Consider the following 17,796-nt stretch of genomic DNA (forward strand, 5'->3'; position numbering starts at 1 on the left):
TCAATACAAGAGCAAAGGAACTCCGTTCAATACAAGAGCAAAGGAACTCCGATCAATACAAGAGCAAAGGAACTCCGTTCAATACAAGAGCAAAGGAACTCCGTTCAATACAAGAGCAAAGGAACTCCGTTCAATACAAGAGCAAAGGAACTCCGATCAATACAAGAGCAAAGGAACTCCGATCAATACAAGAGCAAAGGAACTCCGATCAATACAAGAGCAAAGGAACTCCGTTCAATACAAGAGCAAAGGAACTGCGTTCAATACAAGAGCAAAGGAACTCCGATCAATACAAGAGCAAAGGAACTCCGTTCAATACAAGAGCAAAGGAACTGCGTTCAATACAAGAGCAAAGGAACTCCGTTCAATACAAGAGCAAAGGATCTCCGTTCAATACAAGAACAAAGGAACTCCGTTCAATACAAGAGCAAAGGAACTCCTATCAATACAAGAGCAAAGGAACTCCGTTCAATACAAGAGCAAAGGATCTCCGATCAATACAAGAGCAAAGGATCTCCGATCAATACAAGAGCAAAGGAACTCCGTTCAATACAAGAGCAAAGGAACTCCGTTCAATACAAGAGCAAAGGAACTCCGTTCAATACAAGAGCAAAGGAACTCCGTTCAATACAAGAGCAAAGGAACTCCGTTCAATACAAGAGCAAAGGAACTCCGTTCAATACAAGAGCAAAGGAACTCCGTTCAATACAAGAGCAAAGGAACTCCGATCAATACAAGAGCAAAGGAACTCCGTTCAATACAAGAGCAAAGGAACTCCGATCAATACAAGAGCAAAGGAACTCCGTTCAATACAAGAGCAAAGGAACTCCGTTCAATACAAGAGCAAAGGAACTCCGATCAATACAAGAGCAAAGGAACTCCGATCAATACAAGAGCAAAGGAACTCCGTTCAATACAAGAGCAAAGGAACTCCGTTCAATACAAGAGCAAAGGAACTCCGTTCAATACAAGAGCAAAGGAACTCCGTTCAATACAAGAGCAAAGGAACTCCTATCAATACAAGAGCAAAGGAACTCCGTTCAATACAAGAGCAAAGGAACTGCGTTCAATACAAGAGCAAAGGAACTCCGTTCAATACAAGAGCAAAGGATCTCCGTTCAATACAAGAACAAAGGAACTCCGTTCAATACAAGAGCAAAGGAACTCCTATCAATACAAGAGCAAAGGAACTCCGTTCAATACAAGAGCAAAGGATCTCCGATCAATACAAGAGCAAAGGATCTCCGATCAATACAAGAGCAAAGGAACTCCGTTCAATACAAGAGCAAAGGAACTCCGTTCAATACAAGAGCAAAGGAACTCCGTTCAATACAAGAGCAAAGGAACTCCGATCAATACAAGAGCAAAGGAACTCCGTTCAATACAAGAGCAAAGGAACTCCGATCAATACAAGAGCAAGGGAACTCCGTTCAACACAAGAGCAAAGGAACTCCGTTCAATACAAGAGCAAAGGAACTCCATTCAATACAAGAGCAAAGGAACTCCATTCAATACAAGAGCAAAGGAACTCCGATCAATACAAGAGCAAAGGAACTCCGATCAACACAAGAGCAAAGGAACTCCGTTCAATACAAGAGCAAAGGAACTCCGATCAATACAAGAGCAAAGGATCTCTGTTCAATACAAGAGCAAAGGAACTCTGATCAATACAAGAGCAAAGGATCTCCGATCAATACAAGAGCAAAGGAACTGCGTTCATTCAAGTCCTCAGTATCACAATATGGCCTCCACACTAATAGCACACATCCATTTGAAGAAGTGTTATTGCTGCATGCAGAGCCAGATACAATCTTCTCCACATTTTGCAATATTCTAATATCTAAAAACAAAATATTTAAAACTCAAATTAAACCTGATTGACATGTTTAAAGAGGATCTGAGCAGGGCTGCTGGAAACATGTTAACACCGTCAGAGTGTCTTCATGTAAACTACTTGGTTTTTAACTGAAAAAAAAATATCGCGGGGGTTTCTGCCTTGAAATTCGATGTTTTAATCACTCCATTTAAATAACACGGGCTTAAAACGCAAAAACACCAACATGTGTACAAAGGATAAAAACAAACACAATCACATCTGTTGACGGTTTATGCGTTGCTCAAGTGAGACTCGAAATGCTTTTATTTTATAGAAACCCAAAGTTACTGCAGCCTGCAGTAATTTCCAAAAATGAACGCTTTTAGCAAATCATAATAAAAATAAAAAAATATCCTAGAAGTACAAAAAAAATAAAAATCGAAAAATAACTTACTATCAAAACAACAAAACGGCAGCCTACCAGAATATATTGCAGATTCCACCTCTACAACACTCAATAAAGTGCAGAGCCATCGTGTTAAGATGTGTGCATAACATTTAAAAAAAGAGAGAAATTAAAAATCAGACAAAATAGCGAGTCACAAATAAAAAACAACACGGCAATTTGTATGCAATAAAATTAAGAACGGAAGGCTTTATATTATAGCCTATAGTAAAATAGCAAAATGCTGTGTCTTTGTAAACACGGAGATGTTATTAAACACGTTTCGCTTTGTATTCTGCGCTTTCACAGTTATTTTCAGCACATCGAGAGATCTTGCTCGGAACGCAGTGTCTGTTTGGAGCAAATGCTATTTTACATCGAGTCTGTTTGGACCGTGTTTGTGTGTTTCCGTGTTTGTCTGTGTGTGTGTGTGTGTTTGTGTGTGTGCTTGTGTGTGTGTGTGTGTGTGTTTGTGTGTGTGCTTGTGTGTTTGTGTGCTTGTGTGTTTGTTTGTTTGTAAGGGAAAAAACAAGATCGGCTGTTATACTAATTTTCACTCGGTTCATTTTAGAAATGTTGATCTGAATCAACACGTGTTATTATTCTGTGATAACATTTTTTAAAAAAAAATGAAATGAAATCGCCTTCAACCAGTTGTCACGTCAATTTCAGTTCCTGATGACGTTTGTCAATTTCAGTCCAACTCGAGCTGCTGTTTCGCTGGAGTGCGCACATTAAACGATGACGTATCGGGAAGAAAGAAAATAGGCTTCTATTCAAACTCGGCAAATTCACATGATAGCGCCCCACGTGGAAACGACTGGTGTGGCAGCTGGGAGGTTCATAATGTACCTGTACTGCATTTCCATTTTTCCCCCAAGTGATTTCTTAGAAAACGAAACTCCTAATTTCCTGTAGCCTGAGCAGATTTCCACGCCCACATTTCAGGGTCTTGTTCCTCTGCCGCCCCCTCGCTTGTGTACCAGTGTAAAGCTGACAGTTTCGTTTCACATTTTTCTCGGCTCTGCACACCCGGACTGCACGGACATCCTCCGAGTTCCAGACCCTGCTTTCAAAGTACAAGTTAGAAATCTGTTGGGTTTAACCGACCTTCACTTTGTCATGTTAATTTAAAACTCTATAATAATGAATTATAACGTGTAAAGCAATACGGACGGGCTATTCCTTTTAATGTGGAGAGCTGATAATTAGTATAGAGTAAAGTGGAGTTAGTTTATTTGTTAAACACACACAAATGGAATGCATAACAAGTTTCAGTGAATAGAAGCTCCAGGTTTGGTTAATAAGCTCAGAACAGACCGCATTGTGTTCAGCTCCATTGTGAGGCTCATGTAATTACAGACTGGTCCTGCTTTATTGTTTACATTGTGTGTTGCCTTTCAAATGGATTTCATATAAATATAAACGCTATTAAAGAGGGCTCTAGAGCAGTTTCATGAACATTAATCTATACCTTATCAGTCTATACCAGATCAGTCTGGTATAGGCTTGATAAGTAAAATTTATGTTTTTCGAGGAGTTTTTACTTTCATTATAAACTACAGCTCTTGTGTGGAGGTGTTCCATACATGACTGCTGCATTTCACCACATTGTATTAGACATGTTAATGCAAAGAGTGCAGACTTACCAATTCTACAAAATAAACTTCTCTGCAGGTTAAAGTCAGTGGTAAGGTAGTGCTGCTAATGGAGCCTCATGACTGCTGACTCGTGATTCTAATCTGCAGGGACAAGGTTCGAGGTTGTTGACTGAAGGGAGTCCTTACAGAGAGCAAGACAGGAGCAGCTTAGTGCAGAAATGGCAGCAAACACTTCTGATCTGGAGGCAGATCTTTCCTGTGCTGTGTGCCGTGAGATTTTCAAGAATCCAGTAACTCTTCATTGTAACCACAGCTTTTGTAAAGCATGTCTGGATCAGTGCTGGAAAGAGAAGAGAGTTCGGGAATGTCCCGTGTGCAGGAGGAGGGCTTCAATGGAGGAGCTTCCTGTGGATTTCAAGCTCAGGAATATTGTGGAGTCCTTCTTAAAGGAACGCAGTCAGAATCCTCCAGCACCTACTGGAATATGCAGTCTGCATGATGAAAAACTGAAGCTGTTCTGTGTGGATGATAAAGAGGCTGTCTGTCTTGTGTGTCAAACTTCAGAGAAACATGAGAAGCACAAGTTCCGTCCTGTTCAGGAGGCTGCACGGGATTATAAGGTATTGAAACAATATTCATGTGAAAATGTAAACACAGTATTCTCTTTTCACAGCATATTATACAGAGTTATTATAATGAGGCAGTTTAAACAACAAGATCCAACAAGTCTGAGCGAAAAACAAATCCTATTACAATATCATAGAGAGAGAGAGAGAGAGAGAGAGAGAGAGAGAGAGAGAGAGAGAGAGAGAGAGAGAGAGAGAGAGAGAGATCCTGTGTGCAGAGTGGGGGTGGTGCTGTACAGGAATGGGGAGGGGAGCGTGTCTGTGTGCAATAATGAATACACACCTGAAAACCCTTACAAACCCTCACACAGCCCCTATCAGAATCTCCAGAGCGGGGGGTTTATTGCTATGAGAGCCCCCAGTGGCAACCCCAGTGCTGAGGGGATTTCTCACACACTGCATTCATATTGCTACTAGCCAGGCATGTGGTAACAGTGATGTGCAAGCTCTGGGTTTCATTGCATTTCAGGGAGAACTCAAGACTGCGCTGAAGCCCTTGCAGGACAAGCTGGGATCCTTTAATAAAGTTAAAAACGAATGTGATGAAACAGCAAAGCACATCAAGGTAAGAGAACTAGATTAGTGATTGAAACAATACACAACATACATTTTCACTGGACACCCTAACTAACTCTAAAGTGATCCTTTTCTTGTATAGAAACAAGCCCAGCAAACAGAGAGGCAGATAAAGGAGGAGTTTGAGAAACTTCACCAGTTTCTACGAGATGAAGAAAAGGCCAGGATAGCTGCACTGAGGAGGGAAGAGGAACAAAAGGGAAGAATCATGAAAGAGAAGATTGAAAAACTTACAAGAGAAATCTCATCCCTTTCAGACACAATCAGAGTGATAGAAGAGGAGATGAAAGCTGAAGACATCATCTTCCTGCAGGTAGTGATTGTTTAACTGTGTGTGACATGTTCTTATTGTGAATGCACACTCACTACTACACTATGAATGGGACTTTACAAGCATTTATGTTAGTACACATTTGAACAGTGCTGTTGTTTTCTATCAAAGTGGTATTTGTGTTTTAATAATGTCTCAATTCATGTCCTTGTTTGTTTCAGAAGTACAAAGACACACAGAGAAGGTATGTAAGATGTGGCCTGTCTTCCTCTCTTGTATTGTATTGAATGCAAACACAGAGCAGCACTAACTCCTGAATATGATTGCAGAGCCGAGTGCACACTGCAGGATCCACAGTGTGTTTCAGGAGCGCTGATAGATGTAGCCGAGCACCTGGGCTCTCTGAAGTACAAAGTGTGGGAGAAGATGCTGGGGATTGTTCAATACAGTGAGTCCTGTGGGGAGCATCACAAAGGAGAGAGGGGGGTGCATATAACCACAATCCACAATGTGTGTAAGCAGCAAGATACAGCTCTCTACAATCAATAATAATACACAATGAAATGTACACACCTGTAGCAAATACAGTTGTATCCATCAGAGAGATCATCTCTCAGTTCAATATTAAACACTGTGAGCTGCTCATAGTATTGAGGTGAGCTGGAAGAGCATTCCAAGAGAGCAAAAGGCTTTCTGATCCCATGCTGGTCTGCATTGAAACTCCTTGTAAAGAAACCACTGCAGTAGAACACAGACTTCTCTGAGTTCAGCCCATTGTCTTGGAATGCTCCCAGAGCTCTAAGAATGTTTAGTGCTGAGCAGTGTCACAGTGTTCTATTCTAGAGCTCTGTAATAGAACTCTGTGAGCAGCTAAATTTCTCACTGACCAGAGTTCCGGAGCCAGAGTTCTATTCAAAACATCCAGCCAGGCATCAGTTCAGCATTTTTATACTGTACACCCTCTCAGCCAATCAGGGCTGGGTTTACACACGCTGTGACTGGATCTGATTTAAACAGGTTCAGACGCTGTTCCTTTGATAATTTTAAGGGGTTTTCTGTTTTTGAAAGTTACGTTTGATATTGAATAATAATATTTGAGATGGTGTATTATGAAGAAATATACAATTCTTAAGATGTGATTTATTAAAATGCTTGCAGGTAGATGTTCTCATTTCTAAACCTGTCTTTCATTTCCTTTCAGCTCCAGTGAGTCTGGATCCCAACACAGCACACCCTGCTCTGATACTGTCTGAGGATCTAACAAGTGTGAGTCTCAACAAGGAGAGACAGCAGATTTCTCACAACCTAGAGCGGTTTGATCACTCTGCTTGTGTGCTGGGCTCTCAGGGATTCACTTCAGGGAGACACTGCTGGGACGTGGAACTGGGGAGCAATAGTTATTGGTTTCTGGGTGTGACTAAAGAGTCCAGCCAGAGGAAAGGGAAATTCACTCTGAGCCCAGGAACAGGATACTGGGTTATAGCCCTGTTGGATGGGGATCAGTACTGGGCAGGGACCTCACCACAGACACGACTCACTGTGGAGAAGAAACCCCAGAAGATCAGAGTTCAGCTGGACTGTGACGGGGGGGAGGTGGCATTCTTTGACTCCAGTGATATGAGAAAACCTCTCTACACTTTTAAACACAGATTTACTGAGAGAATGTTTCCATATTTCTCTCTTGGCTCTTCTGCCCCCTTCAGAGTGTGCCCTGTGAAGACAGTTATAAAAGTGGACTAGCCCAATTTGTGACCCTCATTTAGCATTTGCCTTTTTGAGCCTTTCTACACATGTGCAAAACTTAGACCTTCAAGGCAAGGCTCTCTGTGGAGATTCATTTAAAACTACAGGACGCCAATTGTATTTTTATTTTTTTTTAGAAAACTGCAAACAGTAATTTTAGTTTAAATGTGTTGTCATCTTAATTATCGAAGTGTATTGCACAGTATTTCTTTGTTTAAAAAGGTGACATTGTAATGTATATTCATGTTTATTTTTTATGATAAATACATTTTAATTTCAGGAGTTTTCTCGCTGTATTTTATTTTATTTTAATATAAATATTTTAAAAACATTTTGTTGGTATATTTCTTGTCTATGCATAAACGCTGAGACTGTGTTTCTGTATTTTTTGATAGACAAATGAAGTAATAAATATTGATTATCGAGTGAACCTGTATCGGGACTGACATCTACATTTACATCCAGTTGTCCTGAATTACTTTGTTGCTGTGTCGCGCCGGTGCTCAGTGCTGTTATCAGCAGAAGCGAAGGGGCTTTCAGCAGGAGTATAAGGGTGCGTGGTGAGGAGGGCGGGGGGTGTGGTGAGGGGGTTGGGGGAGGGCAGGGGGCGTGGTGAGTGGGAGAGGGGTCAGGGGGCGTGATGAGTGGGGGGCAGGTCGAAGGGGCTTTCAGCAGGAGTATAGGGGTGCGTGGTGAGGGGTCACAAATGGAGATTAGATAAAGGGGCATTCAGAACAGAAAATAGGAGGCACTTTTTTACACAGAGAATTGTGAGGGTCTGGAACCAACTCCCCAGTAATGTTGTTGAAGCTGACACCCTGGGATCCTTCAAGAAGCTGCTTGATGTGATTCTGGGATCAATAAGCTACTAACAACCAAACGAGCAAGGTGAGCTGAATGGGGCCTCCTCTCGTTTGTAATCTTTCTTATGTTCTTATGATTACACCTTACTGAATATGACTAGAGACGATACTCCATGAATGATGTATATATTTAAACTAATTATTATTATAATTATTATTATTATTTAAAGCAGAAAAAAGCAACAACAATAGGCAGACTGACGTGTCTTTATGGAGCGTATAGGATCATACATCATGCTTGAGCTATAATTATACTTTAACGGCTGTGTATCAAATAATTTATAACACAATTTTAAAAAAGCACAGAGAGGTCTGGTAAAGCATAGGGAAGCATTGTAAAGCACAGAGAGGTCTGGTAAAGCATAGGGAAGCATTGTAAAGCACAGAGAGGTCTGGTAAAGCATAGAGAAGCATTGTAAAGCACAGAGAGGTCTGGTAAAGCATAGGGAAGCATTGTAAAGCACAGAGAGGAGTGGTAAAGCATAGGGCAGCATTGTAAAGCACAGAGAGGTCTGGTAAAGCACAGGGAAGCATTGTAAAGCACAGAGAGGTGTGGTAAAGCATAGGGAAGCATTGTAAAGCATAGAGAGATGTGGTAAAGCATAGGGAAGCATTGTAAAGCACAGAGAGGTCTGGTAAAGCATAGGGAAGCATTGTAAAGCACAGAGAGGTCAGGTAAAGCATAGGGAATGCATTGTAAAGCACAGAGAGGTCTGGTAATGCACAGGGAAGCATTGTAAAGCACAGAGAGGTGTGGTAAAGCACAGGGAAGCATTGTAAAGCACAGAGAGGTGTCTGTGATCTGGGAGCAGGAGTCTGTCTGTTTTCACTTGTTCCTCCCCTGGTTCCTTCTTTCTTCATCCTTTCTTTCACACAGTTAGATACAAGCTGCTCTTTATCTGAAGACACAATTCGGTCTGGATCTTCACACTGGCTTGGTTTCTCATCCACATTTCAAAACAATGATCAAAGTGGCTTCTCTCCCATTGGCTGCCTGTCTCCTCGTGACCTTTCACCCTGCGGTTGTGACCTTACCATACAGCCAACTACAGGCAGGCAACCTCACAGACACGCCCACCGGCTTGTATCCTGCGCCTTCATTGGTCGATACCACAAGCCCCACCCCCCCAGGACTGGATTCCGTCAAGATCCTGACCTCAGGCCCCACCCATCTACTTCCTGTGAGTCTGACAGACACAGGAAGTGAGGTAGAAGAATATAAAACAGAGAACACTGAAATGAAAGAACAGGAGAAATCTGAAGGCAAGTTAACCTTATAAAAAAAATTAAACAGGGTGAACAAACTCACAGTGTAATAAAGCATAAAGCATGGCAAAGCATAGGGAAGCATTGTAAAGCACAGAGAGGTCTGGTAAAGCATAGGGAAGCATTGTAAAGCACAGAGAGGTCTGGTAAAGCATAGGGAAGCATTGTAAAGCACAGAGAGGTCTGGTAAAGCATAGGGAAGCATTGTAAAGCACAAAGAGGTCTGGTAAAGCATAGGGAAGCATTGTAAAGCACAAAGAGGTCTGGTAAAGCATAGGGAAGCATTTTAAAGCACAGAGTACTCTGGTAAAGCATAGGAAAGCATTGTAAAGCACAGAGAGGTCTGGTAAAGCATAGGGAAGCATTGTAAAGCACAGAGAGGTCTGGTAAAGCATAGGGAAGCATTGTAAAGCACAGAGAGGTCAGGTAAAGCATAGGGAAGCATTGTAAAGCACAGAGAGGTGTGGTAACGCATATTAAAGACAGGGTAAACTAACCCTTATAAAGGGTCTCATAGTAAAGCACAGCACAGTGCAGTGTGGTAATTGGTCTCTTGTCTCTCCTGGATCAGACGGGAGTCTTCGCTCTTCCAATGGGAGTCCAGTGCTGGTGTTCCTAGCAGCGGCAGTGGGAATTGGGACTGTACTGGGAATCATCTACTGTGTTTACAGCAGGGTTACTGGGAGAGACCCATACTCACACCGCCAACTCAGTGAAGGGACAGGTGAGACACACACACACACTAACCTGCCCTCTCTCCTCTCCATCCTCTAACCCTAACCCATACTCACACCGCCAACTCACTGAAGAGACAGGTGAGACACACACACACTAACCTGCCCTCTCTCCTCTCCACTCTAGAGACAGGTGACACACCTACGCACACACACACATATACACACACAAACATTAACCTGCCCTCTCTCCTCCCCTCTCTCTATCTTCAGACTCCTCCCTCTACTTCTCTGGCAGTCGGTTGGTTTTGACGCCTCTCCATCAGTACTATGGCTCCTCCTCCCAGCCCTCCACAATTCCAGTACTTGAATCCGAGCCCCCAGTGCTCCCAGTCTCCGCACAGAGACTCAGGGCATCCACAGACCAGATAGAGATCATCTCCGCTTCGGATCTGCAGCGGAACTTCATCTAAAAACAAACCTTTCGACTGGAAATGGATCAGAATACCTGAGAGATACAGAAACATCGAATCCTTTATAAACCTGTCTGTGTGAGACTCTCAGAGATACAGAAACATTGAATCCTTTATAAACCTGTGTGTGTGAGACTCTCAGAGATACAGAAACATCGAATCCTTTATAAACCTGTGTGTGTGAGACTCTCAGAGATAGAGAAACATTGAATCCTTTATAAACCTGTGTGTGTGAGACTCTCAGAGATACAGAAACATCGAATCCTTTATAAACCTGTGTGTGAGACTCTCAGAGATACAGAAACATTGAATCCTTTATAAACCTGTGTGTGCGAGACTCTCAGAGATACAGAAACATTGAATCCTTTATAAACCTGTGTGTGTGAGACTCTCAGAGATACAGAAACATCGAATCCTTTATAAACCTATCTGTGTGAGACTCTCAGAGATACAGAAACATCGAATCCTTTATAAACCTGTGTGTGAGACTCTCAGAGATACAGAAACATTGTATCCTTTATAAACCTGTGTGTGTGAGACTCTCAGAGATACAGAAACATTGAATCCTGTATAAACCTGTCTGTGTGAGACTCTCAGAGATACAGAAACATTGAATCCTTTATAAACCTGTCTGTGTGAGACTCTCAGAGATACAGAAACATCGAATCCTTTATAAACCTGTCTGTCTGTGTGAGACTCTCAGAGATACAGAAACATCGAATCCTTTATAAACCTGTCTGTGTGAGACTCTCAGAGATACAGAAACATCGAATCCTTTATAAACCTGTGTGTGTGAGACTCTCAGAGATACAGAAACATTGAATCCTTTATAAACCTGTCTGTGTGAGACTCTCAGAGATACAGAAACATTGAATCCTTTATAAACCTGTCTGTCTGTGTGAGACTCTCAGAGATACAGAAACATCGAATCCTTTATAAGCCTGTGTGTGTGAGACTCTCAGAGATACAGAAACATCGAATCCTTTATAAACCTGTCTGTCTGTGTGAGACTCTCAGAGATACAGAAACATTGAATCCTTTATAAACCTGTCTGTCTGTGTGAGACTCTCAGAGATACAGAAACATCAAATCCTTTATAAACCTGTCTGTGTGAGACTCTCAGAGATACAGAAACATTGAATCCTTTATAAACCTGTCTGTGTGAGACTCTCAGAGATACAGAAACATCGAATCCTTTATAAACCTGTCTGTCTGTGTGAGACTCTCAGAGATACAGAAACATCGAATCCTTTATAAACCTGTCTGTGTGAGACTCTCAGAGATACAGAAACATCGAATCCTTTATAAACCTGTGTGTGTGAGACTCTCAGAGATACAGAAACATTGAATCCTTTATAAACCTGTCTGTGTGAGACTCTCAGAGATACAGAAACATTGAATCCTTTATAAACCTGTCTGTGTGAGACTCTCAGAGATACAGAAACATCGAATCCTTTATAAACCTGTCTGTCTGTATGAGACTCTCAGAGATACAGAAACATTGAATCCTTTATAAACCTGTCTGTCTGTGTGAGACTCTCAGAGATACAGAAACATCGAATCCTTTATAAGCCTGTGTGTGTGAGACTCTCAGAGATACAGAAACATTGAATCCTTTATAAACCTGTCTGTCTGTGTGAGACTCTCAGAGATACAGAAACATTGAATCCTTTATAAACCTGTCTGTCTGTGTGAGACTCTCAGAGATACAGAAACATCGAATCCTTTATAAGCCTGTGTGTGTGAGACTCTCAGGGATACAGAAACATTGTATCCTTTATAAACCTGTCTGTCTGTGTGAGACTCTCAGAGATACAGAAACATTGAATCCTTTATAAACCTGTGTGTGTGAGACTCTCAGAGATACAGAAACATCAAATCCTTTATAAACCTGTCTGTGTGCGAGACTCTCAGAGATACAGAAACATTGCCATCCTTTATAAACCTGTCTGTCTGTGTGAGACTCTCAGGGATACAGAAACATTGTATCCTTTATAAACCTGTCTGTCTGTGTGAGACTCTCAGAGATACAGAAACATCGAATCCTTTATTAACCTGTCTGTCTGTGTGAGACTCTCAGAGATACAGAAACATCGAATCCTTTATAAACCTGTCTGTGTGAGACTCTCAGAGATACAGAAACATTGAATCCTTTATAAACCTATCTGTGTGAGACTCTCAGAGATACAGAAACATCGAATCCTTTATAAACCTGTCTCTGTGAGACTCTCAGAGATACAGAAACATCGAATCCTTTATAAACCTGTGTGTGTGAGAATCTCAGAGATACAGAAACATTGTACCCTTTATAAACCTGTGTGTGAGACTCTCAGAGATACAGAAACATTGTATCCTTTATAAACCTGTGTGTGTGAGACTCCCAGAGATACAGAAACATTGTATCCTTTATAAACCTGTGTGTGTGAGACTCTCAGAGATACAGAAACATCGAATCCTTTATAAACCTGTGTGTGAGACTCTCAGAGATACAGAAACATCGAATCCTTTATAAACCTGTCTGTCTGTGTGAGACTCTCAGAGATACAGAAACATTGAATCCTTTATAAACCTGTGTGTGTGAGACTCTCAGAGATACAGAAACATCGAATCCTTTATAAGCCTGTGTGTGTGAGACTCTCAGAGATACAGAAACATTGAATCCTTTATAAACTTGTCTGTCTGTGTGAGACTCTCAGAGATACAGAAACATTGAATCCTTTATAAACCTGTCTGTCTGTGTGAGACTCTCAGAGATACAGAAACATCGAATCCTTTATAAGCCTGTGTGTGTGAGACTCTCAGAGATACAGAAACATCGAATCCTTTATAAACCTGTCTGTCTGTGTGAGACTCTCAGAGATACAGAAACATTGAATGCTTTATAAGCCTGTCTGTCTGTGTGAGACTCTCAGAGATACAGAAACATCAAATCCTTTATAAACCTGTCTGTGTGAGACTCTCAGAGATACAGAAACATTGAATCCTTTATAAACCTGTCTGTGTGAGACTCTCAGAGATACAGAAACATCGAATCCTTTATAAACCTGTCTGTCTGTGTGAGACTCTCAGAGATACAGAAACATCGAATCCTTTATAAACCTGTCTGTGTGAGACTCTCAGAGATACAGAAACATCGAATCCTTTATAAACCTGTCTGTGTGAGACTCTCAGAGATACAGAAACATCGAATCCTTTATAAACCTGTGTGTGAGACTCTCAGAGATACAGAAACATTGTATCCTTTATAAACCTGTGTGTGTGAGACTCTCAGAGATACAGAAACATTGAATCCTTTATAAACCTGTCTGTCTGTGTGAGACTCTCAGAGATACAGAAACATCGAATCTTTTATAAGCCTGTGTGTGTGAGACTCTCAGAGATACAGAAACATTGTATCCTTTATAAACCTGTGTGTGTGTGAAACTCTCAGAGATACAGAAACATCGAATCCTTTATAAACCTGTCTGTCTGTGTGAGACTCTCAGAGATACAGAAACATTGTATCCTTTATAAACCTGTGTGTGTGAGACTCTCAGAGATACAGAAACATCGAATCCTTTATAAACCTGTGTGGGAGACTCTCAGAGATACAGAAACATTGTATCCTTTATAAACCTGTGTGTGTGAGAGACTCTCAGAGATACAGAAACATTGAATCCTTTATAAACCTGTCTGTCTGTGTGAGACTCTCAGCGATACAGAAACATTGAATCCTTTATAACCCTGTGTGTGTGAGACTCTCAGAGATACAGAAACATCGAATCCTTTATAAACCTGTCTGTGTGCGACTCTCAGAGATACAGAAACATTGAATCCTTTATAAACCTGTGTGTGCGAGACTCTCAGAGATACTGAAACATTGTATCCTTTATAAACCTGTCTGTCTGTGTGAGACTCTCAGAGATACAGAAACATTGAATCCTTTATAAACCTGTGTGTGAGACTCTCAGAGATACAGAAACATTGTATCCTTTATAAACCTGTGTGTGTGAGACTCTCAGAGATACAGAAACATTGAATCCTTTATAAACCTGTCTGTCTGTGTGAGACTCTCAGAGATACAGAAACATTGAATCCTTTATAAACCTGTGTGCGTGAGACTCTCAGAGATACAGAAACATCGAATCCTTTTTAAACCTGTCTGTGTGAGACTCTCAGAGATACAGAAACATTGAATCCTTTATAAACCTGTGTGTGCGAGACTCTCAGAGATACAGAAACATTGCCATCCTTTATAAACCTGTCTGTCTGTGTGAGACTCTCAGAGATACAGAAACATTGAATCCTTTATAAACCTGTCTGTCTGTGTGAGACTCTCAGAGATACAGAAACATCGAATCCTTTATAAGCCTGTGTGTGTGAGACTCTCAGAGATACAGAAACATTGAATCCTTTATAAACCTGTCTGTCTGTGTGAGACTCTCAGAGATACAGAAACATTGAATCCTTTATAAACCTGTCTGTCTGTGTGAGACTCTCAGAGATACAGAAACATCGAATCCTTTATAAGCCTGTGTGTGTGAGACTCTCAGAGATACAGAAACATTGAATCCTTTATAAACCTGTCTGTCTGTGTGAGACTCTCAGAGATACAGAAACATCGAATCCTTTATAAGCCTGTGTGTGTGAGACTCTCAGAGATACAGAAACATTGAATCCTTTATAAACCTGTCTGTCTGTGTGAGACTCTCAGAGATACAGTGTCACAAAGACGGCCGGAGTGGGTGGCGTCAGACCAGAAACAGGAACACAAACGACAGAGAGATGGGGTTTTGGTAAAGCTGAGCGCGTGATTGCGCTCAGCATTTAATAAACAGAAAATAAAAGGTTTGAACACAATAAAAACATGGGACACGGCACTCGAGCCAAAACAAAAAGACAAACAAAACGTACTACACTTAAACAGACAGACGAACAAACACGGTGAGTGAAAACACTTCTAATTTACGTTCTTACTTTGTTTTATTTTCTCCTTCTCTCTCTCCCGTTCTCCACTCACCGAACACCAACCACGAGTGACTAAACGTGCATCTATTTATACTGTTTGTGCTGGGATTCAATTACTAATTAATTATTCACTTGAATCCCAGCACGTGAATTCATTACGTGAAACCCCGTGTTCACATATTATATTTTAAATGCACGTGCGTGATGTGCAATCCCGTGCCTAAATACAAATATACACTTTTTAAATACACGTGAAACACAGACCCGTTTATATCCCGTGTACCAATGACTATACACCAACATTAACACACGCACGCAACATACAAATGCACACAGGGACGGGGCACATTGCCACATATACCCCCCCTTGTGCGCAGCACACATGGCCTCAACGGCCACCTCCCCCCTTAAAAATCCAGCAGTCCAGGACAAAGTCTCGGGCTGGGAAGGGAGGCTTCAGTGGGCCCTTGGCTGGCAATGCTGTCAGCACCCCTGCCGGTAGTGGCACGGCTGACAGCCTGCTGGTCCATGCTTGCAGCGAACTTGCTGCAGGGGATGCTGGTCTCCTGACCTCACCCCCTTCCTTCGTAGCCGGTAGCTCCCCTTGGTGGGGCTCCGACCACAGTACTGCCGGCAGCGAAGAAGCTGCAGTGGGAGCAGGTCTCCAGACCTCCTCCCCCTTCTTTGTGGCCGACAGCTCCCCTTTCTGGGGCTCCGGCCACCGTACTCCCCATGGTGGAAGTACGGGAAGCAGAGACAGCTCCTGCTGTTCTGCTTCTGGCGGTGGTGGAGGCAGAGGCAGCTCCTGCTCCTCTGCTCCTGGAAGTGGCAGAGGCAGCTCCTGCTCCTCTGCTCCTTCCGGTGGTGGTGGCAGAGGCAAAGGCAGCTCCTGCTCCTCTGCTCCTTGCGGTGGTGGTGGTGGAGGCAGAGGCAGCTCCTGCTCCTCTGCTCCTTGCGGTGGTGGTGGCGGAGGCAGAGGCAGCTCCTGCTCCTCTGCTCCTGGAGGTGGTGGAGGCAGAGGCAGCTCCAGCTCCTCTGCTCCTGGCGGCGGTGGAGGCAGAGGCAGCTCCAGCTCCTCTGCTCCTGGAGGTGGTGGAGGCAGAGGCAGCTCCAGCTCCTCTGCTCCTGGCGGTGGTGGAGGCAGAGGCAGCTCCAGCTCCTCTGCTCCTGGTGGAGGTGGAACCAGCAGGTATTCACCCTCTGCTGGTGGAGGTGGGAGGGGCAAGCAGTCCTCCCACTGCGGTGGAGGTGGAACCAGCAGGCATTCACCCTCTGCTGGCAGCTTGGGTCCTAGGGCTGTGGAAGTCCCGACTTCCCTCTCTTCGGGCTGTGGACGCACCGACTCCTCCCTTTTGGGCTGTGGACACCCCGACTCCTCCCTGTTGGGCTGTGGACGCACCGACTCCTCCCTGTTGGGCTGTGGACGCACCGACTCCTCCCTGTTGGGCTGTGGACGTTCGGGCTCCTCCCACTCAGGCGTAGGACGTTCGGGCTCCTCCCACTCAGGCATAGGACGTTCGGGCTCCTCCCACTCAGGCGTAGGACGTTCGGGCTCCTCCCACTCAGGCGTAGGACGTTCGGGCTCCTCCCACTCAGGCGTAGGACGTTCGGGCTCCTCCCGCTTGGGCTGTGGACGCTCAGGCTCCTCCCGCTTGGGCTGTGGAGGCAAAACCAGCAGGCATTCTTCCTCTGCTGGTGGAGACGGGGACAGCAGGCATTCTTCCTCTGCTGGTGGGACTGCTACCTGGGCTGCTGTTCCACTTATAATTGCCTCCAGGTAGCTGAGGACCAAACCCACACCTTCCTCCCAGGTGCTTACGGTCTGTTCCCTTGCATAAGCCTCCCATCGTTCCCTATCCATAAACTGCAGGAACCGGACGACTACTGGTATAGACTGGGCCTCCAGCCCAGCATTTTCCAGCATCCAGTCCCGCACTTTGATGGCGTCTTCTGCCATTTTTTTTTTTTTTAAATCCAAACTGCGGTTCCTGCTCTGGCCTGAGTCCTGGAGGCGCTGTCGATCCCACGCAGGACACGATGTGTCACAAAGACGGCCGGAGTGGGTGGCGTCAGACCAGAAACAGGAACACAAACGACAGAGAGATGGGGTTTTGGTAAAGCTGAGCGCGTGATTGCGCTCAGCATTTAATAAACAGAAAATAAAAGGTTTGAACACAATAAAAACACGGGACACGGCACTCGAGCCAAAACAAAAAGACAAACAAAACGTACTACACTTAAACAGACAGACGAACAAACACGGTGAGTGAAAACACTTCTAATTTACGTTCTTACTTTGTTTTATTTTCTCCTTCTCTCTCTCCCGTTCTCCACTCACCGAACACCAACCACGAGTGACTAAACGTGCATCTATTTATACTGTTTGTGCTGGGATTCAATTACTAATTAATTATTCACTTGAATCCCAGCACGTGAATTCATTACGTGAAACCCCGTGTTCACATATTATATTTTAAATGCACGTGCGTGATGTG

General features: G+C 43.3%; 1 protein-coding gene across 3 annotated transcripts; it reads left to right on the top strand.

The window, feature by feature from the left end:
- The first annotated feature begins 3,135 nt into the window (after positions 1 to 3,135).
- On the top strand, positions 3,136 to 7,508 carry LOC117962829 (E3 ubiquitin-protein ligase TRIM35-like). 3 transcript variants are annotated; one of them, XM_059017572.1, is made up of 7 exons: positions 3,136 to 3,344; positions 3,939 to 4,482; positions 4,958 to 5,053; positions 5,147 to 5,377; positions 5,557 to 5,579; positions 5,665 to 5,783; positions 6,537 to 7,508. In XM_059017572.1, exons 2-7 carry the CDS (start codon positions 4,081 to 4,083, stop codon positions 7,073 to 7,075), a joined length of 1,410 nt encoding a protein of 469 aa, XP_058873555.1. In that variant the 5' UTR covers positions 3,136 to 3,344; positions 3,939 to 4,080; the 3' UTR covers positions 7,076 to 7,508. The 3 variants fall into 3 exon arrangements, with proteins under 3 accessions (XP_058873555.1, XP_058873556.1, XP_058873557.1); XM_059017573.1 differs by having other exon boundaries at positions 4,010 to 4,482; XM_059017574.1 differs by having other exon boundaries at positions 3,138 to 3,344; positions 4,176 to 4,482.
- Positions 7,509 to 17,796: the final 10,288 nt, after the last annotated feature.

This window comes from Acipenser ruthenus, chromosome 57 (genome assembly GCF_902713425.1).
Source record: "Acipenser ruthenus chromosome 57, fAciRut3.2 maternal haplotype, whole genome shotgun sequence".
Taxonomy (NCBI): Eukaryota; Metazoa; Chordata; class Actinopteri; order Acipenseriformes; family Acipenseridae; genus Acipenser; species Acipenser ruthenus.